General features: G+C 39.9%; 1 protein-coding gene across 3 annotated transcripts in view; it reads right to left on the bottom strand.

Moving 5' to 3' along the window:
- Positions 1–450: 450 nt before the first annotated feature.
- LRSAM1 (leucine rich repeat and sterile alpha motif containing 1) overlaps positions 451–24,960 on the bottom strand; it is a 542,506-nt gene continuing 517,996 nt past the window's right edge. For all 3 annotated transcript variants that reach the window (XM_033960298.1, XM_033960299.1, XM_033960297.1), the window contains 2 exons: positions 8,861–9,009; positions 451–1,760 (listed from right to left, as the gene is read on the bottom strand). In XM_033960298.1, coding sequence (XP_033816189.1) covers positions 1,635–1,760; positions 8,861–9,009 — 275 coding nt within the window. In that variant the 3' untranslated portion in view covers positions 451–1,634. The remainder of the gene's footprint in view (positions 1,761–8,860; positions 9,010–24,960) is intronic.

The raw sequence follows: 24,960 nt of genomic DNA on the forward strand, positions 1-24,960 counted from the left end.
AGACCACATCTGGAATACTGTGTGCAATTCTGGAGGCCACATTACCGTAAAGATGTGCTAAGAGCAGAGTCGGTTCAGTGGATGGCCACCAGGATGGTCTCGGGGCTCAAGGATCTCTCATACGAAGAGAGGCTGAACAAATTGCGGCTCTACTCTCTCGAGGAACGTAGGGAGAGGGGAGACATGATTGAGACATTTAAATACATCACCGGATGTATCGAGGTGGAAGAAGATATTTTCCTTCTCCATGGACCCTCAGCCACAAGAGGGCATCCGCTTAAACTCAGGGGCGGGAAATTTCATGGTGACACCAGAAAGTATTTCTTCACCAAAAGGGTGGTTGATCATTGGAACAAGCTTCCGATACAGGTAATCGAGGCCAACAGCGTGCCAGATTTTAAGGGTAAATGGGATGCCCATGTGGGATCCCTAAGAGGGTGGAGTTAAGGATGGGTCATTAGGAGCGGGATCTCCAGGAGAGCAGACTTAGGGGGGTGGGTCTGTGGAGTGGGCAGACTTGATGGGCTATGGCCCTTATCTGCTGTCATTTTTCTATGTTCTATGTTTCTAGTGGGTTTACAATTTCAGTTTTTGTGCTGGGACAAAGGAAGGTTGAATGACTTGCCTAAGGTCACCAGGAGCTGCAGTGGGAATAAAATCCAATTCCCCTTGTTCTCAGTCCACTGCACAACAAAACACAGGCATGTTGAATTAACAACTAACTGAGAATTCTAAAGCCCAAGTATACCTATTGCTACATAATGTAGAGTAAGACAGGAAGATTAAAAATTAACTGCTTGCTGCACCCAAATAGCAAATGTCAAAGCTCTCTACAGGAACAGTCAAAACATCTAGGAATAGGTGCCAAGCATTTCAAGTAGCAGCAGTGCCTCATATCTAATGCATAATGTAAACTGTCTCAGCTTAACAGAATTCTAGGACATCATAGCTACATGCTAATTTGCAAGGATGGGTTTAAAATGGCTAACAATCCCATTTTTTTTCTTTTTCTGTTCTTCAGTGCTCACTCTGCTATCCATGAGATGCTGCACCAGAATTGCCCCTCATGGGGTTTGGAGCAAAAGATCTATCCCCCTCCTTTATTTTTTTACCATGTACTTGTACATGTACTTGCCAGAGAGCATATAGCTGGCCATCACTTGTTAGCCATCACTAAACGACGTCTCCCTGCACACTCTTGGCAGCAGCATGTTTTCTCCTCCCCCTACACTCCCCGACTGAGTGCACCTACACCTTACTGGCCCTAATGGATTGAAATTCAGAAGCCTTACACCAACACTGGATCATCAGAGTAAAGGTCAGCCCCAAGCAAGATGCTTTTAAATTAAAATTAAACCCCTTTCTGTATCACATAACACTGAGTTTGTTACCCATGAAAATTTGACAGTGGGTGTGAGGCATTGCTGCTTTCAAGCTGAAGGGCAAAAGTGCAAGTTCCAGTCATTAGTAAAATGACCTCACATAATTGTGATAAATGTACTGAGTGAAGCCTAAGTCTTTGCAAGGGTATTCTTCCATTTCAACCATTTTGATGCTCTTCCCAAATGTATATGGAATTCAAGGTGGCATCCTCTCGACCCCCAACAGTCTCAGACCTCACAGCGGGACAAGAGCTACATGCTGAGATAGATACGGATGCGCTGTATGATGTCCTTGCGACACAGTGGGCAGGTTCTCAGCATGTCACTGCAAGTAGGACAGCAGCACACATGTCCACAGCTTAGAAAGATCATGTCTGCCTGCAGGGAAGGAAAGAGAGAAATGGAATTAGTTCATATTAGGATGGGTCAAGTGAATACAGTGGTGCCTCACACAACGAACTTAATCCGTTCCAGGAGCAAGTTTGTTATGTGAAACGTTCGTTGTGTGAAACGCGTTTTCCCAAAAGAATACATTTAAAACACAATAATTCGTTCTGCAGCCCTGTTTTCCCATAAGAATACATTTAAAACACAATAATTCGTTCTGCAGCCCTACATTTCCCTCCCTCCACCTCACCTTGTATGCGGAGTCTGCCGGCCCTCTCCCTCACCCAGCCGCACGCTTCCAGAAAGCTGTGCACGCGCAGCTGCTGGAGTTGGTCAATGTTCTACTCTCCTGCAACTTCCGGTTTCCGGTTGCGTCAGAGGAGAAGATTGAGCAACAGAGCATGCGCGCGTGCGCTGCTCCCTGAAAGCGTGCGGCTGGCCGAGAAAGAGGGCCGGAGAACTCGGCATCCAGGGTAAGGTGGAGGGAGATGATGGAACAGTATTTCATGGTACAGTATTACTATTTGTTAAAAAGGAAATAATCTTTTGATGTTTTCTGGATTTTTTTTCGTTAGCTTAAACATGGCTTAACTTGCTGTAAATGGGTCAGGTCTCGTAAGATAGGACCAGAGAATCGGGTCTGGGTAAAACCAGGATTTGCAGGATCTCCAGGATCCTCATGGACTTGTATTGAGATCCTGGTAATATTGCAGGATTTCACGAATTTTCCAGGACCCTGGTCCACCTTAACAGCAGACCTCCTCTTTTTTTGATTGCCACAGCTGCTGCTCTGCATTTACTGGAGTCCCCTACACGCCGTCTTCTCCTTCTCTGCATGGGTGCTGCTGTTCCCGGCTTCGGCGAGAGTAGTTCCGCCCCCCCCCCCGGGCCCCTCGGGCGACTTCGTTGTGTGAAACGAAGTTCGTTGTGGGGAGCACGACAAAAAGTTCGTTGTGCGCAGCGTTCGCTGTGCGAGGCGTCCGTTATGCGAGGCACCACTGTATATTAATTCAAGTAGCAACTGCAATGATTAGATATTAACTTTAAAGATCCAGTGTTTAAAGCTCAGAGCAAAATAATGTATACTTACTCAAATAAATGTTTTCTACTCGTCTCCTCTCAGAAAGAGAATGTCCTCTTCCCTCTCAGTCCTCAATTTCCCTCTTTATACTGTATCTACCTACAGCATGCCACCTCTTTCCCTTACCTCTCCAGTATTTCACTAATTCTATTCTCTTCCCCTTTTTTATTCATCCCCTACTTCATGCCTTTTTTTATTCATCCCCTACTTCCATCCTGTATACTCTTTTTCTACCCCTTCTATCCAGCATCTTCTCTCTCTGTCCTCTCTACTTCCATTCATTGTCTGTCCCCTCTTTCTCTCCTCCCCACATCCTTCCTGCTCCCCTCTCTCCCATCCCCATTTCCATACAGCATCTGTTCTCCCTCTCTACCCTCCCCCACTAACATCCAACTTCTACCCCCTTCTCTCTCTCCATCCATTCCATGTCTATCAGTATTTGCCTCCTCTCTCCCTTCACACCACTTCCATCAGCATCTGCTTCCTCTCTCCCTCTAACTCAATTCCATCCAGTATCTCTCTCCCTCTCCCTGCACCCCAATTCCATCTGCATCTGCCCCTTCTCTCTCCCTCCACCCCACTTCCCTTCTCCTCTACCATCTTTCCATATCAGTATCCTTTTCCCTTCTCTCTCCCTCTACCCCAGTGCCATCCAGTATCCTTCCTCCACCTCTCCACTGCTGCTATATGCTTCTTGAAATAGTAGCAGTGACTATAAACTTAAATGCAGCCATTGCAGGATCTTCTCGCACCTCCCTGCGGCTGCGACTCTGCTCTAGAACAAAGAAGTGATGTTGGAGGAGGTGGACCAACAGCTGTGAGGAGGTGAAGGTGGTTGAATTTAAAGTTTACTGCTGCCGCTGGTTCAGAAAAGCAGCAGCGGCAGAGTAGAGCAGGAGGTCCCGGACCTGGTGTGCCAGCTGTGCACCCCCTTAGAGCATGCCTTGTAAACCCCGCCCCCCCACTCTTGGTACACAGGCAATCCTAGCCTCCTGAATCCTAAGCACATCTGACTGGGCGCGCCCTAAACTTTTGGGTCCAAGCCACATGCCTAGTTTGCTTATACCGTGATCCAGAATCCAGTCTGGCTGCATTAGAAGCCTTTAATACATAGAGTGACTGACTAGACACTCATTCTGCATCAGGACTACCTTACCATTCACACCAACTAAATCAGTTCCTTATACCTTGTTTAACTGTATAAATAATTTGCCTTGAGTTTAGCTTCTCATCTGTTTATCCCAACGCACTCTGTAACATCCATCTTGTCCCCATCTGATATCTGCATTTGGCCCCTCTGCTATAGGATTAGTTGTATTATAGAAAAGCATTAGTGTCATATCTATGTTACTTGAATGTTCTGATTTATGTTTATTTGATACTGCATAAGGAAAAATTAGGTTCTTACCTTGTTGATCTTCTTTCTTGTAAACCTTCAATCTATTCCTGAATACTCAGATAGTCGATCCTATCTTGTGAGACTTCTTATAAGGAAGATTCATTTGCATAGTTTTGCTCCTCTTCTCTTACCTCTAGACTGTCCTCCAACTTCCTGTGTTTGTCAAAGCAGACAGCCATTTCTGAAGATAACAGAAAAGAGAGGAGTACGGGGAGACTCCCTGAGAAACAAATCTAATCTGCTCATATTAATAAACTACATAACAATCAAACAAGTTTTGTAAACATAATAAATGATAAAACACTGAAAACGAGACTCAACCTGCACTGTGTGAGAGATCCCCCTGGAACAAAGTGCACTATATTTGCAGATGATAATCTTAGAAAGCTAGTCAAAGAATTGGAAGTCCAACTTACTGGTACTTATTGAGGCAGATGGTCAGCAAGTCAATAGCTCCCAGGGTGGGCTTCAGGAATAGAGTGAAGGTTTACAAGAAAGATTACCAAAGTAGGAAACTAATCTTTCCTTCTTGTACAACCCCTTTCTATTCCTGAACATTCGGGACATAATAGAGCAATACCCCAAATTCAGGGTGGGATTGATGAGCCTGCTGCCAGGATCAAAGATCCAAATGCGGAATCCTTCTTGGCTGCCACATCTATCCTATAAAACTTTGTTAAAGTATGCAATAAACACCAAGTGGCAACTCTATAAATCTCTTCTGGGGAAACCGCCAGAGATTATTTCCACGAGGAAGAAATGCCTCATGTGGAGTGAGCCTTTACCAAAGCAGGAGGCCATTTTCTAGCTCTAATATAGACAAATGAAATCACCATCTAGATCCATCTAGAATGGTGGCTTTTTAAGCTGGGCTGCCCCAACCAGCATAAACATGTGATCTGACAAATTTAATCCATTCATGACCTCTAAGTACCTCAGCAAAAGCCTGTGCACATCCAGCAATTTCAACACCTTGTCATATTTGCTCGAGCCCAAGGGTGTAAAGGCTGGCAATCACACCTCTTGGTTGATAGGGAGTAGTAAAGACGCAGGGGGATTGCGAAGATCTGCAGCATGACATAATCAAGCTCGAGGAATGGGCATCGACATAGCAGATGAGGTTCAACGTGGATAAGTGTAAAGTGATGCATGTCGGTAACAAAAATCTCATGCACGAATACAGGGTGTCCAGGCCGGTACTTGGAGAGACCTCCCAGGAAAGGGACTTGGGAGTTCTGATCGACAAGTCGATGAAGCCGTCCACACAATGTGCGGCGGCAGCAAAAAGGGCAAACAGAATGCTAGGAATGATAAAGAAGGGGATCATGAACAGATCAGAGAAGGTTATCATGCCGCTGTAACGGGCCATGGTACGCCCTCACCAGCACTGGTCGCCGTACATGAAGAAGGACACGGTACTACTCGAAAGGGTCCAGAGAATAGCGACTAAGATGGTTAAGGGGCTGGAGGAGCTGCCGTACAGCGAAATATTAGAGAAACTGGGCCTCTTCTCTCTCTCGAACAGAGGAGATTGAGGGGATATGATCGAAACATTCAAGATACTGAAGGGGATAGACTTAGTAGATAAGGACAGGTTGTTCACCCTCTCCAAGGTAGGGAGAACAAGAGGGCACTCTCTAAAGTTGAAAGGGGATAGATTCCGTACAAACGTAAGGAAGTTCTTCTTCACCCAGAGAGTTGTAGAGAGCTGGAACGCTATAGTTATAGGGGAAAACACCCTCCAAGGATTCAAGACAAAGTTAGACAAGTTTCTGCTGAACAAGAACATGCGCTGGTAGGGCTAGTCTCAGTTAGGGTGCTGATCTTAGACCAGAGGGCCGCCGCGTGAGCGGACTGCTGGGCATGATGGACCACTGGTCTGACTCAGCAGTGGCAATACTTATGTTCTTATGTAAGAGAGGGGACAGTGCACAGGATCACACTTGATTCTGTAATTTGAAGAAAGGGATCTCTGCAGGATAAAGACAGAAGTTTGGACACTGCGGGCCAATGTATTGACCACCAAAAATACCGTCTAGAAGGTAAGATCCATTAGAGAAGCTTGGTCTAATGGCTCATAGGGCAGACCTGCAAGTGACCTGAGAATCAGATTAAAACTCCAAGTTGGAAACGGCTGACTCAGTGGATGCCAAAGCCATAACGCTGCAAGAGAGCCCCCATGAAGCTTAGGACCGAAGCAGGAAAGCCCAGAGATCTGAACTTTCAAAGATCTGATCGCAAGGCCCTTTTCCTCTTGGAGGAAGGTGAGTACTACCGGGATTGACCCCAGAACTTAGCATACACTACAACGGTTGACTTCTTGCTGCACAAGATGGTAGCAATTACTGCAGCCGAGTAACCTCTATACTCTAAAGCTGCATGCTGAAGAGTCAAGCCGTAAGATCAAAGTGGTCTGGATCCTGAAGAACTATTAGGCGTGACAGAGAAGTTTAAGACCCTGATCTATCTGGAGATGAACCAGGTCCGTATATCACAGGCACCTTGGCCAATTGGGTACCACAAGAATCACCTGCCCTTGGTGTGCCTTGATCCTTTGCAGAAGATTCCCTATCATGTGCCATGGAGGAAAGACATAGAGGAGGCTGACATGTGACCATGACTAAACCAAGGCATCATATCCTTCACTTCCTGGTTTACAATGGCAGCTGAAGAACCAAACTGCCTTCCTGTTGGATGCTGATGCTATCAGGTCAAACATCAGATGTCCCTATCTCTTTACTCCTGTGAAAGCTCTCTGAAACAGTGACCATTTCCCGGGATCCAGAGTTTGGCAGCTGAGATAATCCACTTGCACGTTGTCTGCTCCTGCTACATGCACTGCTGAAAGTACTAGAAGATTATTTTCTGCACAACAAAAGAGCATTTGAGCCTCCCATCGTAGAGGTGCACTTCTGGTGCCCCCCTGGTGATTGACATAGGCATTGTCTTAGAAGATTCAAACCTCCTTGTTCTGGAGTGCATACTTGAAGTGCAGAAGAGTCAGCTGGATTGTTCGAAGTTCCAAGCGATTGATCAACCACTTTCTCTTGGAAGGAGACCAATGTCCCTAGACCAGATGGTCCGTGCAAAGTGCTCCCCAGCCATAAAGGCTGGTGTCCGTCATCAAGGTCACACAGGTGGAGATCCAAAGGGGAACTTCTCTGGAGAAAGACAATTAGACTGCGATGAGCCTCCGTTGTCCAAGGTAGCTGTTGATGTAATGGATCCCTTTGCGGACTCCAAGCGCTTCCTAAAGCTGTCACAAGTGGGCTCTTGCCCAGGGCACAATGTCTATGGTTGTGATCATCAACACCAGTACCTGCAAATACTGCCAGGCTGTTGGGGTATGAGTGTTCAGAAAGGCATGTATCAATTGGAGAAGCTTCTCCTTGCATGACTGCAGAAGAAGCAACCTGTTCACTCCTGTGGTGAACCGGACTCCCAGGAATTCCAGGTTTTGTGTCAGAATGAGGTGACTCTTAAGAACATAATTGTCATACTGGGACAGACCGAAGGTCCATAAAGCGGCAGCAATTTTAGTGCCAAAAACAGCCTGGGGAAGAAAAATAAAAACTCAAAAACCAGTGATTTTGGGATTTTTCAGGTGGGAAACCTAGCCCCCAAACCTCCCAAAATGTGATTTAGGAGTTTAGGAAACCACCCCCCCCCCCCACTGAATCAATTTTGCAGGTTGTCAGCCTGTTACTCACTGTGCCATGCTGTGTGCTGAGAACTGCAAAATGGAAACTGCAAAAGCTTACAGGGAGAGAAGCCTGGAACCTGGACTGCCTTTATCTTTTGACTGCCTCTCAGGCCCAATGCATCAGCCAGAGACCTCCACTCTTCTTCCACTCTTCTTCCAAAGGGTGGAGGGATGTACTCAGCCCCAATCCTGGATAGACCTCCATGACGCCACACAGCCTGCACTCAAACCCGCTAGCAGACAAATCTGGGGTGAGCAAATGCTCGCAGTCCCTGAGCCCCAAACTGTGAATACAGGCTGTTCAAGTGGGTGCACTGCAAAGCAGCCAGCCCCCAGACTTTGTCTCTTAAAATCTGCGATCTCCCACAGCCAGAGCCACAGCCAGAGCAGCATGAAAAGTATGTTTAGTAGTAGAAAAATACATAAGATAAAAGAAAATAAACACAAGCAGAAAAGACTAGTTCCTACTGTCTCGCTTATATGAAGATAATTGGAAGTTGGAGGGCAGTCTAGAGGTAAGAAAGGTATAAATTAAGCTTTCTACAAGATGGGATTGACTACTCGAGTGTTCAGGAATAGAGTGAGGTTGTATAAGAAGTAGGTATTATATCTCTCTAATTTGAATTTCAGTGCTGTTAATAAGTATATTTTTGAAACTGTTTCATGGTAGTCCTATTACTAATGTTATGCTGTTAGAAAAATTGTTAAGTTTTATGTTAAATTATACTTGATGTGCACTTCCTTGGGTGATGTCACTCAACAGTAATGTCACTTCATCCCACGTGTTCTTGGAAAACCAAAAATTTATACACATAATAATCCTTACAAGTTGATAAAGAAGTCTTAAGTGTCAACTAGTTTGGAAGATGAGAAAAAAATTATTAAATCATCTATAAAAAAAAAATTACCTCTTGTTCCATACACACAACACACTCTGACTTCCTTCCATCCATGTGTTCTAAGGGTGCCGTAGGAACCACTTGGCTGGGCTGGTCTTCATAGGAGACACTTTGCTCTTGTGTACCAGAAATGAGCATATCAATGGCCTTTGGTAATTCTGCAATGTTTAGAAAATGTTTAGAAAATCCTTCACAATTCATGTCTAAGGCAGTTGTATTATATGGCAATGACAAATCACAAAGTTACAGGACCTATAATTGGCTATATTCTTTACAATATCTTGTTTCCATTTTCTAGCCTCATTCTTAAACTTGTTTTCTTTTTGAATCCTATATTGCTTATAGCTAATGTTTGCAATATTAGCTGAATATATTCACAGTGATGATAGAAAGAGGGATTGCACATTAATCGCAATTATCACTGCAATTAACATGTTAATTATTAATCATGATTAAAAAATATAATTGTAAATAATTCAATGCTGCCCCCTTCTGCCTCCCTCTTGTTTCTCCCCTTGCTGTGAATGGTCCGACATCTCTCTCTCTCTCTCTGTTCAGGTCACCCTCAACCTGCACCCAGTGTACCTTTTCAAATGGAGGCCTTTGGCCATCTGACTTGGCCAGCCCCTTCTGATGTAAATTCCTGTTTTTAGAAGGGAAGGTCAGATTAGAGGGAGAGACCCAGTGCAGGCTGCCTTTGAGTATAGCACCACAGGGTACCATAGGGCTGAAGGCTTGCCTGCAAGTTTAATTTATTTGTTATACAGTGTTCCCCACAAATTCACAGTTCGCAAATCACGGACACACTAATTCGAGGTATTCTCCAACCGCCTCTTCCTGTACTAAATTCAGGCTACACCAATCAGGAGCTGTGTGTCAAAGCAGCTCCTGATTGGTGTAGCCTGACTTTAGTAACAGGAAGAGGTGGTCGGAGCATACCGTGAGTGATTTTGCACCCGCCGGTGCACAAGCTGCTCTTTCCTGCCTCGAGCGATTTTGCACCAACTGGCGCCCCAGCTGCCCTCGCCTGCCTTGGTGCCCCAGCTGCCATTTCCTGCCTCTCCTGCCTTTTAACCGTATTCGCAGTTTTTCAAAATTTGCGGGGGTTCCTGGAACAGAACCCCCACGAATTTCGGGGAAGTACTGCACCGCAAATATAAAACCAGGGTTAAAATCTTAAGTGGTTTACAATATCATAAAAATCAAAGTAAAATAAAAAAGAGGTAGGGAAACATACTAACACTTCACAAAAGACACTCTACAAACATCCACAAGAACATAAAGAAAAAACCCCAAGAGGGTTAATTACAATGCAATCTGGGATAAGGAAATAGAGGAAAGGGTAAAACATTAGGTAAAGGTTTTTATTTTTTAGTCTATTCTGTCAGACTGTGAACAGAATGCCTGAGAGAAATAGAATGCTTTTAATTGAGCTTTACTTTAAATCATTTTTATTAAATAAATAAAATAATACAGTGTACAATATATGAATACAATCATGTATAACAAATAAATATAAATACAAAAGTAAACAATTCATAGAGTAATGAAGTAAAGCACAGTTACTTACCGTAACAGGTGTTATCCAGGGACAGCAAGCAGGCAGATATTCTCACTGATGGGTGACGTCACCGACAGAGCCCCGGTATGGACACTTGAAAAGTGAATCGCAACTTTAAGTTTATAAAGTTTGCGATTAGCCTGCACTGTGCATGCGCGAGTGCCTTTCCGCCTGATGTAGGTGCATGGTCCCTCAGTTAAGATAAGCCAGCTAAGAAGCCAACCAGGGGAGGTGGATGGGTTGTGAGAATATCTGCCTGCTGTTCCTGGATAACACCTGTTACGGTAAGTAACTGTGCTTTATCCCAGGACAATCAGGCAGCATATTCTCACTGATGGGTGACCACCAAGCTAACTAGAAATGGATGGAGGGAGAGTTGGCCTATAAGAAAACAAATTTTACAAAACTGACTGGCCGAAGTGCCCATCCCATCTGGAAAAAATTTCCAGACAGTAATGTGAAGTGAAGGCATGAACTGAAGACAGGTGGCAGCTTTGCAGAAGCTGTCATAGCACGGACTTTGTGAGCAGTGACACGGCTCTCCAGAAGCTGTCCGGTCTGAGTATAGCAGAATGAGATACAGGCAGCCAACCAGTTGGATATTGTCCGTTTGGTGACAGGACAACCCAGCTTGTTAGGATCAAATGAGATAAAGAGTTGGGGAGATGTTCTATGAGGCTTTGTCCGATTGATATAGAGAAAATAGTTGAAGTAAATAAATGCCTTCTGGAATGTACTGTATAAACATTGATGGTACAGTGGAAGGCATGTTGCGAGAGAAAAACTGGTTGATCCTGTTTTTAAATGAAAACAGTGCAAAGATCTGATATAGCAAGAATCAAATTTACAGGCTCTACACCCCTCTTAGATCCCATCCAGGTGTAATGAGATTATGCAAAGATCGTATGTCTTTTAAGAAAATGTTAAAAGCACACCCCCTCTTTTATTAAGGTGTGCTAGCCATTTTAACGTGTGCTAAACGCTAACACATCCATTATAGTCTTTGGACACATTAGCATTTAGCACGCGCTAATATTTAGCGTGCACTAAAACGGCTAGCACACCTTAGTAAAAGGACCCCACAATTATTTGTGGACTTCTTTCTCTAACTCTGTGGTTATTATTTGTTTTAGATTTAAAGAATTCTGTATTGAGGAAATTTGTGGGGAAGACTTATTTGTTTACTGCATTTTATAATGTTTGTACTTGAAATTGTGGATGTAAATGTTTTGTACATCGAATAGATTTAAGTGATTCATACATTTTTTAAATAAATAAAGTATCCAAGCAGCAGGGGAAAAAACCCACCTTACAGGCTCTACACCTCATGGTGGAATCCTGAAGCAGTTGCAGCCTGAGCAATGCATGCTGAAATAGATTTGGCAGAATCCAACTTTACAGACTTTGTTTTTGAGGGTTGATTCCACTAATAATGAATGGAAGATGTGGATTATCAAATCCCAGAATAGAGAAAATTCTGTAAAACGAATTCATCTTCCCTGGAGCAGCCTTGACAGTTAAAGGCATCTCTCAATTTCTGATGATGTGTTTAAACAGTTCATGCAATGGCAATTTGAAAAGATTTTTGGAGGTCCACAAAAATTCAATATATTTTGGAATTCAGCATTAAATGAGGCATCAGTCTCCACTGAAAGAGATTAATCTTTGCACAATTGGTTAATATAAGTAGCAAAGGAGAATTCTTCAGGAAAAGATCTTCTTTTGGGGATATCTGCACCAACAGTCTCAGGTTCAGAGAGGGAAAACTCACTCTGAGTCAGACTTCGAATCTGAGAAAACTTCTGGGAAAAAATGTTTAGAAGAAGTCTTACGATGTATTCGGTACTGGTCCTATGAAGAAGCAGAAGTGGATCAATGAAGCTACTGATGCCTCTTCAAAAAGAGGAGGTCGAGCAAAAGAGGAACTACGATGTCCTGGTCTGGAACACTTCACAAAAGAAGAGGACTCACAGCTCAAAGTAGCAGCTCTAAGTCTCGAAGTGGAGCATTGTTGAGAAGTAGAGCTTCAAAGTAAAGAGTATGCCTGGAGGAAGATTGGTGCTGAGACATAGAACCATGACGTCTCACAGAAGATCCCTGAGCAGTATTTTGATGCTCCATTGGATCAGTTATATTTGTACCTTTTTTCCCCCCCTCCAATTCTTTATTCATTTTTTCATCTTACATTAAGTGTACAATATTACATCAATTAAATCATACATATCACTTGAAATTCTTCCAATTATCATCTTAAATACATAAAATAACCCCCTCCCCCACCCTCCCTTTCCACAAATATTGTAATCAAAAATAACATACATGTGTTATATTTATAAATATTGATTAAACCTATAATATAGCTATATATCACCCCTTCCCATTATTATAATTATACTTTCAGTGTAAAAAGGTGTCTAATCATTACAATAAGTTATCAATGGCCCCAAAATCTTTTTGAAATTATTATAAATCCCTTTTTGTATAGCAATTGTTCTTTCCATTTTGTAAATATGGCACAATGAATTCCACCAGAAGGTGTAATTAAGTCTGGTGTAATTTTTCCAATTTCTGGTGATATGTTGAATGGCAACTCCTGTCATTATTAATAAAAGTTTATTGTTACTTGATGAAATTTGACTTTTTGTTCTCATAGACGTCCCAAATAGAATTGTATCGTATGATAGAGCTACATGGTTTTCTAATAAACAGTTAATTTGAGACCAAATTGATTTCCAAAAGGCCATGATACAGGGACAAAAATATAACAAATGATCTAGAGTCCCTGCTTCCAGATTACAATGCCAGCATCTATTAGACTTAGAGCTATCCAACTTTTGTAATCTAACTGGGGTCCAAAATGCTCTATGTAACAAAAAGAACCAAGTTTGTCTCATAGATGCAGACACTGTACAACTCATTCTCCAAGACCAAATTCGTGGCCATTGAGATGCAGAAATTTGATGCTTAATCTCAATGCTCCAAATGTCTCTGGTTTTTTTATTCATAAATCCAGATATCAATTTATACCACTGTGCAGCCTGGTGTTCCAAGAAATCCGCCTGAAAGCATAAGAATTCCAGACTATATTGATTGTTAAGATTTTTCCATTCAGGGAACCCCTCCTGAATAGCCTGCTTCAGCTGCAACCATTTAAAGCTTTGTGTTTTGTTTAGACCATATTTATGTTGCAATTGTGAAAAATCAAGCAGTTTACCATTTAAAATAACATCACCTAGAGTCCGTATACCTGCAATAATCCAATGCTTCCATATGATTTTAAAACCGCCAACTTGAATCTTGGAGTTTAGCCATAAAGATTGAGTTGTTGATTTGTGTATTGGATTTGGAGTTAAATTGCTAACATAATGCAATGTTTTCCATGTGTCCATCAATATTCTGTTCTCTTTATATTTCCTAGGCATCTTAACACTGAGAACATGAGATAAGTTTATAGGAAACATGAGTTGCCATTCCAAATACAACCAATCTGGGATATTTTCCATGAGCTCTGGGAGAACCCAATACATACCCTGGCGTAAAATATAGGCTTGATGATACTTATAAAAGTTTGGAAAATTTACCCCACCCTCTGCAATTGGCTTTTGTAAAGATACTAAGGCAATTCTAGGCATTTTACCCAGCCAAACACATTTTGTAAGAATACCATTTAACTTTTTATAAAAGGACCCCTGAAAAAAAACTGGTATCATACTCAATTGATAACAAACCATAGGTAATATCATTTTAATAGTTTGGACTCTCCCCCACCAAGAAAGATGTAAAGGATTCCATTGCTCACACATTTCTGTTACTTTTTTTAATAAAAATTTTTCATTCTCCTTCATTGTGTCTTCTAGTGTGTTTTTTATTCTAATACCTAAATACTTTAAACCATCTTCCTTCCATACAAATGAGAATAAATCAAATAAGCCTTTACTACAATGCACATTAAGTGGAAGAATTTCTGACTTACTCCAATTTATCTTATATCCTGAAAATTTTCCAAATTTTTCTATCAACTCAAACAAGCATGAAATGGTAGTTTCTGGATTCCTCAAATAAAGCAGAATATCATCTGCATATGCAGAGATTTTAAATTCCCAATCTGTACGAGGAATACCCTGTATCCCCTTTGCTTGTTGAATGGCTAATAACAAAGGTTCTAAAACAATATCAAAAAGCAAAGGAGACAAGGGACAGCCTTGTCTAACCCCCCTCTGTAAATTAAAACGCTCTGAAAATTTTTTATTAATGTACTATACAACGTCTGAATCATTTGTATAAATCCTGAACCTGTACCAAACCAATCTAATGCCTGATACATGAATGTCCATTCAACTCGATCAAAGGCTTTCTCCGCATCTACAGAGACAGAGAAAGGCGGATCATTCATGGTTTTTATTAAATTTAACATATGAAAAGCCAATCTAGTATTGTTGGAAGAATGTCTTTTAGCAACAAATCCTGTTTAGTGCGTATTAATAATAAAGGGGAGAGCCTTAGCCAATCGTAAAGCCAATATCTTAGCTAAAAGTTTTCCATCAATATTGATTAACGAGATAGGCCTGTAGTTTGAAACCAAAGTGGGATCTTTGTTTGGCTTTGGCAAAACAATTGTTAATGATTCTGCCATAGTATCTGTAATACAACCTTTATTCAGTTGAAACTGATATAAATTTAATAAATAAGGTAATAGGGTACTTTGAAATGATTTATAAAACTCTACTGTGTAACCATCACCACCTGGAGCGGATCCAACTCTAAGAGACTTAAATGCCCTTTCTAATTCTTTTAGTGATATAGGCTCCTCTAAACTTCTTTTTATATGTTCCGGAACCTTCGGTCCAATAACTAGATTCAAAAATTCTAAACCATCCTTTTCCCTATCCCCATAAGGCTCAGAAGAATATAGGTCTTTATAAAAATTTAGAAATTGATTCAAAATATTTTCAATTTTAGTATGTGTCTTTCCATTTTCATCTTTTATTGCAATAATTTCTGTTCTTCTTTTCTTTGCTTTAAGATAATTTGCCAATAATCTTCCCGCCTTATTTGAGTTTCCATAATACTGAGTTTGTTGGGAAAACAAATCTTTCCTTACGAATGTAGAAGATATCTCATTATATTTACCTTTTGCATTTAATAAAGCCTGTAAGGTATTTTGCTCCCATTTGTCAACTAATTTATTTTCCAAATGTTTAATTTCTTTTTCCAAATTATAAAATTGTTTTTTAAGTTGTTTTCTAATATGAAATAATATTACCTCTTATGGTAGCCTTAAAAGCATCCCTTAACGTTTCTATGTTAATATCTTCTGAAGTATTAAGTTGAAAGAATTCAATCATTTTTAAATTAAATTCTTCAAGGAAATTTGAATCCGCAATCAAAGTATTATCAAATCTCCATGCAGACTTACAATAATCTTGGCTATCCACCTGAAATTCAATCCATACTCTACCAAGATCAGATAAAATGATAGGATCTATGGTGGCTTTTGTCACTCGTTGAACTATTTGATTTGAGACAAAAATATAATCTATTCTAGAAAAAGAATTATGGACCTGTGAACAAAAGGAAAATTCCCGATCATTAAAATGAAGTATACGCCATATATCTATTAAAATACAAGATTGTGTCAAATTATCTAACCCTAGTGACTTCATAATTTTACTTTGTTTTTTTATCTATTAATGGATCCATTAGCATTGAAATCTCCAGCCACTATTAAATTAGAAGTAGCCAGTGGGAGTAATAATTGTTGTAGATTCTTAAAAATTTCATTTGATTCATATTTGGGGCATATACATTGAACAATTCCAGGGTAGTATTTCCCATGCTCATTTTTACATATACCCACCTACCCAGAGGATCCGAATCAATCATCTGAAAATTAGCTGTACATTTTTTATTTATTAATATGGCAACCCCAGCTTTCTCGCCAACTGCAGGGGCAAAAAATTTTTTGGCAAACCTAACCCCCTTCCAGTTTTCTTGATTCTATCATTGACAGGTGCGTCTCCTGAATAAAATACAAATCCGCATTTTGCTGTTTTAGGAAAGCTAACATTTTCTTCCTTTTTATTTGATGGTTAAAGCCATTGACATTCAATTAAAATATCTTAATCTCCATCTATTTCCAATTGTATAATCCAACAATGATATTGAAATTTATTTAATTTGATATGATTAGACACCATTACACAGATAATAACCAATAAAAAGTTAAATTGATCTTCTTCAATCCCATCCTTCCCTATCATCCCATCCCTGTTTTTGAAAAAAAACCCGCTCCCTCTTTCCTCCCCCACCCCTCACATAAATTGATTGCCTTGGAACACACATAGGATTAGTAATCACAATACCCCCCCAGGCAACATTCTATCACATCTTTCCTCTTACAATATATAAAAATAATAGATTTATTCATTAAACCATTATGAATCAAGTAATCTCACAATAATACCCCCTGCAATAATATAGTCTTAATTATTTATAATAAAGAAGTTTTTCATAAAAATCATTTTAAAAATTTTCTAATTAAACCAAGTTTACCAAATCATGTTATTACCATAAATATTTTACTATCTTTTGCAAAAAAATAAGAAAAAGATATAAATATGATCCTTGTTATCAAGACAACAATCAAAGTCAACCATTAAATTACCATCAAACTATTTCATTTTTACATGCCTATCAGCTTAATTTTGACCTTAAAATGAATAACTTTACCAGTTAGCAAAATCTTATTCAATATAACACAAATCAGAATTTATAAAACCTTTGAATTTAAAGATAAGAATCATCTTTCCTCTTAAATCAATCAAAAACCCAAAATAAAGCATATGAACTTTTTTAATTTTTCCCCCCTTTTTTCTTTCTTTTTAATTTTTCTATCTTTTTCTTTCCTTATTTTTTCCCTCTTTTCTCCCCTTTTCTCTTTTCTTTCTTTTCATTTTTTCTTTCCTTTTTTTTCTTTCCCTTCTCTTTCTTTTTTTTCTTCCTTTTCCTTCCCTTCTTTTCTTTTTCCCTTTTCTTTCCTTCTTTTCTCTTTAATCCCTCTAATATCCTATAAGTGGAAATTTAGTTAATCATCTCTACAGAATATCTTCATATATCAGAATTAACTACTATTAAGAATTCATATTTTCTAACTTTCATGTATATCATTTTAAGTTTTATCATGACCATCCCAAAATGTCAAAATATTGACTCCTTTTTCCCTTTTTACTATTCCACTGACTTTTTCAAAACACATTAGTCCATCTTTTCATTTAAATAAATATTCATAAAACAACAAATATTGTTCAATTAAAATTACTAAATTCAATTTCATCATATAAATTCATCCTTTGCTTTTATCATTAAGCATGTCTGATGCATTTAACATAAACTATTATAACTAAAGTTAATATATCAGAACATAAATATCTTTTCATTATGAAGCAAACTCGAGATATTGCTGAATAGGACTCATTCTTATTATTTTTCTTTTTTTCTTCCTCTTTTCTTCCCTTTTCTTTCTTCTCTTCTTTTTCTCTCACCTTTAGACTGTTAAATATGCCATAATTCATCCAATCTCTTTTTCTGTCTTATTATAGATGTTACTCTTCTCTTTCTTCAAAGTTCCTCTTCAAGTTAATTTGTCCAAAATCCTTAAAAATATTGTAGAGTCAAGATTTTTAACTTAGAGCCTAACCATGTAAACCGTGTCGAGCTCCATCTGCGGAGATGATGCGGTATATAAACCCAAGATTTAGATTAGATTAGATTAGAGCCATTTAAATAGACATTGGTTCATTATTTGACAAGAAATCTTTTAGTTTATCTGGATCTTCAAAAAATAAGGATTTATTCCCACTGGTCACTCTCATTTTTGCAGAATAGTATAAACCATAAGTAAGTCTCTTCTCCCTCAGTTGAGGTCTTAACATGAGGAATTGTTTTCTTGCATTTGCCGTGTTCTTTGCAAAATCAGGCACGAATAATAACTTGGAGTCTTTATAATTCAAGTTTTTATCCGCTTTGGCCAAGTTTAATATCTCCATTGCCTGTTGATAGCGTAAGAGTTTGAAAATTAAGGGCCTTGGTCTTACTTGATTTGCTGACTGTTTATATGGAATCCTATGTGCGTGTTCTATTTCTAGGGGCTGTTTCAAATTTAACTGTAGCAGTTCAGGAAGCAGGTTTTCCAAAAATTGAGTAACATTCCCCCTTTCCAAACCTTCAGCTAAGCCAATAATTTTCACATTCTTCCTCTTTCCTCTGTTCTCATAATCATCAAGCTTTCTCTGCATTTCTATTAAAGAAATGCAGAGAAAGCTTGATGATTATGAGAACAGAGGAAAGAGGAAGAATGTGAAAATTATTGGCTTAGCTGAAGGTTTGGAAAGGGGAAATGTTACTCAATTTTTGGAAAACCTGCTTCCTGAACTGCTACAGTTCAGGAACCAATTTCTATTAAAGAAATGCAGAGAAAGCTTGATGATTATGAGAACAGAGGAAAGAGGAAGAATGTGAAAATTATTGGCTTAGCTGAAGGTTTGGAAAGGGGAAATGTTACTCAATTTTTGGAAAACCTGCTTCCTGAACTGCTACAGTTCAGGAACCAATTTCTATTAAAGAAATGCAGAGAAAGCTTGATGATTATGAGAACAGAGGAAAGAGGAAGAATGTGAAAATTATTGGCTTAGCTGAAGGTTTGGAAAGGGGAAATGTTACTCAATTTTTGGAAAACCTGCTTCCTGAACTGCTACAGTTAAATTTGAAACAGCCCCTAGAAATAGAACACGCACATAGGATTCCATATAAACAGTCAGCAAATCAAGTAAGACCAAGGCCCTTAATTTTCAAACTTTAATAGCTTGACTGTCAGCTTTACATTGGGTTGCGTTCAGTTCCATTTGATCTATTTTATTCTCAAGTAGAGCCATTCTTTGGTTTGCGACTTCCAACTGTTTATTAATATTCAAGACTTCTTCCTTAACTTCAGTAATTTTAGTTGCGTTGTTTTGAAGCATTTTTTGTATATTACACAACTCTTTCATTACTTCATTTTTATCTAGGGCTTCTGTTACTTCCTCAGGAAGCGGTGTCACCTGATCATGCTTGACGCATTTCGCCATCCCTGCAACCGCAAAAGCCGCATCAATTTTCGCTTGCCGCGTACACGCCATGTTCCTGAGTCAACTTTTACTGTTTCGGGAAGAAAAGAAAGTCTGCAGGTACTTTCAATATTTCAAACCGTTGCCCGAGTTAGAGGAGCATCGTGATCAGCCCTCCATCTTGTGCGCACGCCAAGCCACCAGTTATATTGATACCTTGATGCCTCGCAGCAGTATGAGCAGGTTGGGCTGGTACCAAGGGTGTAGGGTGTAGGAGTATGGGAGACACATGCAATGCAAGCTAAAAGCAGTGACAATCTCCCTGTGGAAGAATTCATCAAACTTCTCTCAAAAAGAGTGCACCGGTAGTAATTGCTCAACAGCCGGTACCATTGGTGCAGCAGGATTTTTTGGCATGGGTGACCTGGCATGTTTCTCCCTTTATGGGAGAAACAACCTGTAGCTCAGCAGAACAATGACGATGTCTTTTGGCCTGCATCAAGAGACTCGATTATGTTGAGGCCCATGACGCCTGCTGAGCAGAATGCACCAGTACTAGCAGTGCAGCAGGTTGTCTCGGAGAGGATGCACACCTTTGGAGGAGAGACAACCTGCTGATCCTTAGATTGATGGCGTCGATGCATGGTCTGCATCAAGAGACTCGATGCTGTAGAGACCTGTGACGCTTGTTGGGAAGTGGACAGTTCAGAATCTGGCTTCCCCAAAGCTGGGAGGTTTTCTGATGCTGATATAGGAGTTTTCAAAGGTGACAGCTCCAAAGTTTTTCTGATGTCCATAGTGAACAGCTTCTCCCATTGAATACGACGGGCTTTAATGGAATGCTTTTGCAAGGTGGAACACTTAACACAGGATTCAATTTAGTGATCAGGGCCCAAATATTGAAGACACCAATTATGTGGGTTGGTTAAGGAAATAGGCCTATGGCACCTGCAGCACTTTTTAAACCCCATCATAGATTTCGACATGGGAAAAATCTCATGAGACTGAAAATGGTGAACGAAGTCCCGCTGGGGAAAGAACCTCCAGGCTGAATCCTGAGGTTAAGCAAAAGAAATATTTATTTTTTTTATTATTGGGTTTTGTTTTTAAACTATAAAAGTAAAACTAGAAAGTATAAACTAGGAAAAAAGAAACGCGAAGCGGGAAGGTAACGCCGGCTGAACAGAGTTCAGTCAAAAATAGACTTCTTCACTCCACGGAAAACAATGAACTGAGATACCACGAACGGGCGTCGGGCAGGAAGGCATGTGCAGTGCGGGCAGTCGCAAAGTTTCTTAAAACTTAAAATGACAGTACACTTTTCATACTGTCTGTGCCGGGCTCTGTGGATGACGTCACGTATATATGAGAATATGCTGCCTTATTGTCCTAGGATAAAACCATTACTGCTGTTTTTTGAGAATTGACCTTTAATTTGTTGATTGTTAGCCAGTCTGCAATTTTATCAAGTTTCTCTGAGATGAGTAAATAGATGGATAATAAGTGAGAGTCTAATGGTAAGATTAGCTGGATGAGAGAGAAGGAACTCCTGATTTTTTTCCCTAGATATCAGCTGAGGGCAGAGCTGTGGGAAAAGGACTGATACCTGTAACTGCTTGGCTGAGGTAAAGTGTGAGACAATCTCAAAGAATAAAAAGTGTTTTGTTTATATGAACTGGTGTTTGGTCCCAACCTTTTCTGAGTGTACAGGCTAGCCTGCCACATGAGGCTAGCATATTACAGATGGGCACAATCATTCCTAATAAAACAGGAGAGAATAGAAAAGTGTCAAAGGAGGGGTAGGGAAGTAGACAGAGGAAGAGGGCATTGCAATAGGAAAAACAACGGTAGTTTAGAACAAACAAACTTAAATTTAATCTGAGTTAATTTTGTATGCAATGTTGAAAAGCTAAGTTTTTAAAATAGCTTTGAAATTCTTGAAAGATAATTTACCTCAGCTACGGCGTATGGCAAAGGCGTGTGCGCCTTAGTGCGCGCCTTTGTGAAGCGACCTGGTGAAGCGACAGATCTGTAGTTCCCACAAGATCATAAATTCGGCCTAGACCTCCTGATTTCTTGGAAGCAACCTGTCACTCACGGCTGGATTAGTGCTTACAGATCTAACCTCGGCAGATCTAACAAGGCAGGTACATGTCTTTGTGAAGAAACTAAGCGGAGAGACGGAAAGACTGATACCAAAACCACCTGATAAGTATAACAACTTGTTATAGCTCTAAAAAAAAAAATGTAAAAGTTTAAAAGCTTAAAAATTTAAATGTTTAAAAATTTAAAGTCTGTTAAATGTTTGTTGAATTTAAAAGTTTAAAGTTAATGTTAGTTGAATTTAAAAGTCTGACTAATACGAACTATGACCATTAGATGACAGATTTATATCAGATTAGAAACTCAATATATTAGAATTGATTAACTCCTCAAACCCACACCGTACAAAATATATTAAGTACAATGATCACCACACTTAGCACCACCATGAGAACCACATCACCAAATTTTCCACAAGCAATCCTACTGATAATCCTGCTCCTAACTGACTGGAAAGCAACTTCAAACAATATATATCCAATACCAATCATAGCAAATTCCAAGGGAATTACCCAACCAATCTGGCACCTCACAATAGACTCAAACCATCAGCCTTACACATACCAACCCACCCCAAAATCAACAAGTAGAAAAACCAACAAACCCATACAAGATCAAAAACCAACCCCACCAAAGATCACTCATATACCTGAAAACAACTCACAACATACCAATAGAATACACCACTCTCAAGTGTGCATATGTGAACATCAGAGCCATTGGCCCTAAAACAGAACGCATAAAAAACTGGATAGAAGAGGATAACCTAGACTGCCTTTTCCTCACAGAAACATGGCTTACCTCTGACTCAGACCCCAGAATAACTGGTGTGCCCAAAGACCACAAAATAATGTTAGTCTGCAGAGAAAATAAAAGAGGAGGAGGAATTGCCATTATAGCCAGAAACACCATAAACCTAAAAATACAAGACAAAACAACCAACCAATACATGGATTTACTAGCCTGTCAACTTTCAAGCACATCACTTAAAGGAGCACTAACATGCATTCTATGCTACATAACCCCAAGTAACTGGAACACAGCTAAACCAATATTTGAAGAATTTATTTATCGAAACTCTCTAACGACAACCTACAACCTATTTCTAGGAGACCTTAACCTTCACCTCGAAAACCAATCCTGCAAAAATGTAGAAACCTTATTAGCATATTTCGAGGCCTTAACATATAAAATCTTAGATCCTCAAACCAACTAGACATCGCAGCCTACATGTCCCAACAGCCCACACAAACATCCAAACGGAAATTGGAACCGTTCCCTTTGGTCTGATCATTACACATACTCCTTCAAAATCAATTGGACTAGTAACAAAAGCATTCCAATTACTCAACAAAAAACTTACAACTCACACAAACATATAGATCCCACCACATTCTGGACAAAAACAGATACCATAATTCAATTCTACACACCCAATGACTTCATCTCACAACCCTAGACGAACTAGCTACAGAAAAACCCAAAACCAAAATCCTCAGAAAATCAGACAAGTGGTTCGACAATGAACTAAACCAACTCAAAAGACAATGCAGACAACTAGAAAGAAAATGGAGAAAAAGCAGCCAAGAGTCCACAAAAACAGCATGGATAGTAACAAACCGAAAATATAAACAAAAACTGAAAGAAAAAAGAAAGACATACTACTCAAAACAAATAGAAGAAGGACCCCAAAACACAAAAAAGCTATTCCAGCTACTAAAAGTTCTCACAGACACCCCACCCTACATAGCCAACAGTAACTCCACCCCTCCTTCAGCCACCCTCTTAGCCATATACTTCAAAAACAAGATTGCAAACATCAGAGCCTCGTTCAACAGAACCCCCACACACATAAAGACCTCATTTCCCCCCCAGAAAAAGAACCAATCGCAGCAGATAGAACTTGGTCCCATTTCTCACCCATACAATGGTCAGACTTCAACAATCTATATAATAAATACAGCCACACAACCTGCGACCTGGAGCAATCCATCTGGTGTGCCGCAAGAGTCACCACTATCCCCATTGCTTTTCAATGTCTACATGTCCTCACTAGGTGTGCAATTAACCCAGCTGGAGATAAAATTATTCAGTTACGCAGACGACTTTACGATTATCATCCCATTTGCTAACTCTATCTCGGAATCAGAAGCTATAAATTTGATGGAGCAATGGATGACTGACTTCAAGCTCAAACTTAATTCAGAAAAAACAAAATTTTTTGTTGCTTCGCCACACCCGCTTGACACCAAAACACCACTATGCATCAATAAACTTAGTTTCCCTATTCAGTCTGCCATGAAGAGACAGGGTGTAACTCTGGATCAATGCCTAACCATGAAAGACCAGGTAGACTCCTTAATCAGAAAGGGTTTTTTCACTCTATGGAAACTTAAATCCATTAAATCATATTTTGATATGCCAGCATTCAGAATCCTGGTACAATCCCTCGTACAAAGTCAACTTGATTACTGTAACATCGCCTATTTAGCAATTTCCCATAAGAATATGCGACGTTTACAATTAATGCAAAATGCAGCAGTCAGACTAATCTTCAGACTAAAGAAATTTGATCACGTGACACCTTACTACCGGCAGTTGCACTGGCTACCAATGGAAGCATGCGTAAAGTTTAAGTTCGCTTGCCTCTGCTTTAAAGTACTATACGGACTAGCCCCTAAATACATAACTGACCTTTTCTCCTTCTCAGACAACAGACACAAGAGAAGCTCACACTCGAACTTCTTTTCCCTCCCCAGTTAGAGGATGTAAACTGAAAAAACACCATGAACACCTTCTCTCACATCAGGCAGCATTATGGGGTAAAGATCTAGAACAATTGCTTTCACCCACTACTTATGAGGAATTCAGGAAGCGCCTAAAAACATATCTGTTCCTGAAATATCTAGACAGCTGACCCATACTTCTCTTTCTCCTCAATACGGTTCTCTTGACCTGTTAACCACTTTCTTTCACCTCTTTTAAGTTCAATCAACTTGTAACGTCTTTTAATCTTTTGTAAACCGCACAGAACCTCCCTCAGCTTCTATCTAGACAAACATGGCATAACCTCATACAGCTATGCAGATGACATCACTATTCTCCTCCCCTTCGACCACCCAGAACCCACCATGACAAGCACAATACAGTAGCAACATGGATTACAGAACACAAATTAAAACTTAACTCTGACAAAACGAACTTCATCCTCCTAGAAAACAATAAAACTCCTACCTTAACAAATCTAGTAATAAACTCGATCTCATACCTATTCAACCCACACTAAAACTTCTGGGAGTACTAATTAACAGAGGCTGTACCTTGCAACCACAAATCAACAAAGT

Source organism: Geotrypetes seraphini, chromosome 10 (assembly GCF_902459505.1).
Source record: "Geotrypetes seraphini chromosome 10, aGeoSer1.1, whole genome shotgun sequence".
NCBI lineage: Eukaryota > Metazoa > Chordata > Amphibia > Gymnophiona > Dermophiidae > Geotrypetes > Geotrypetes seraphini.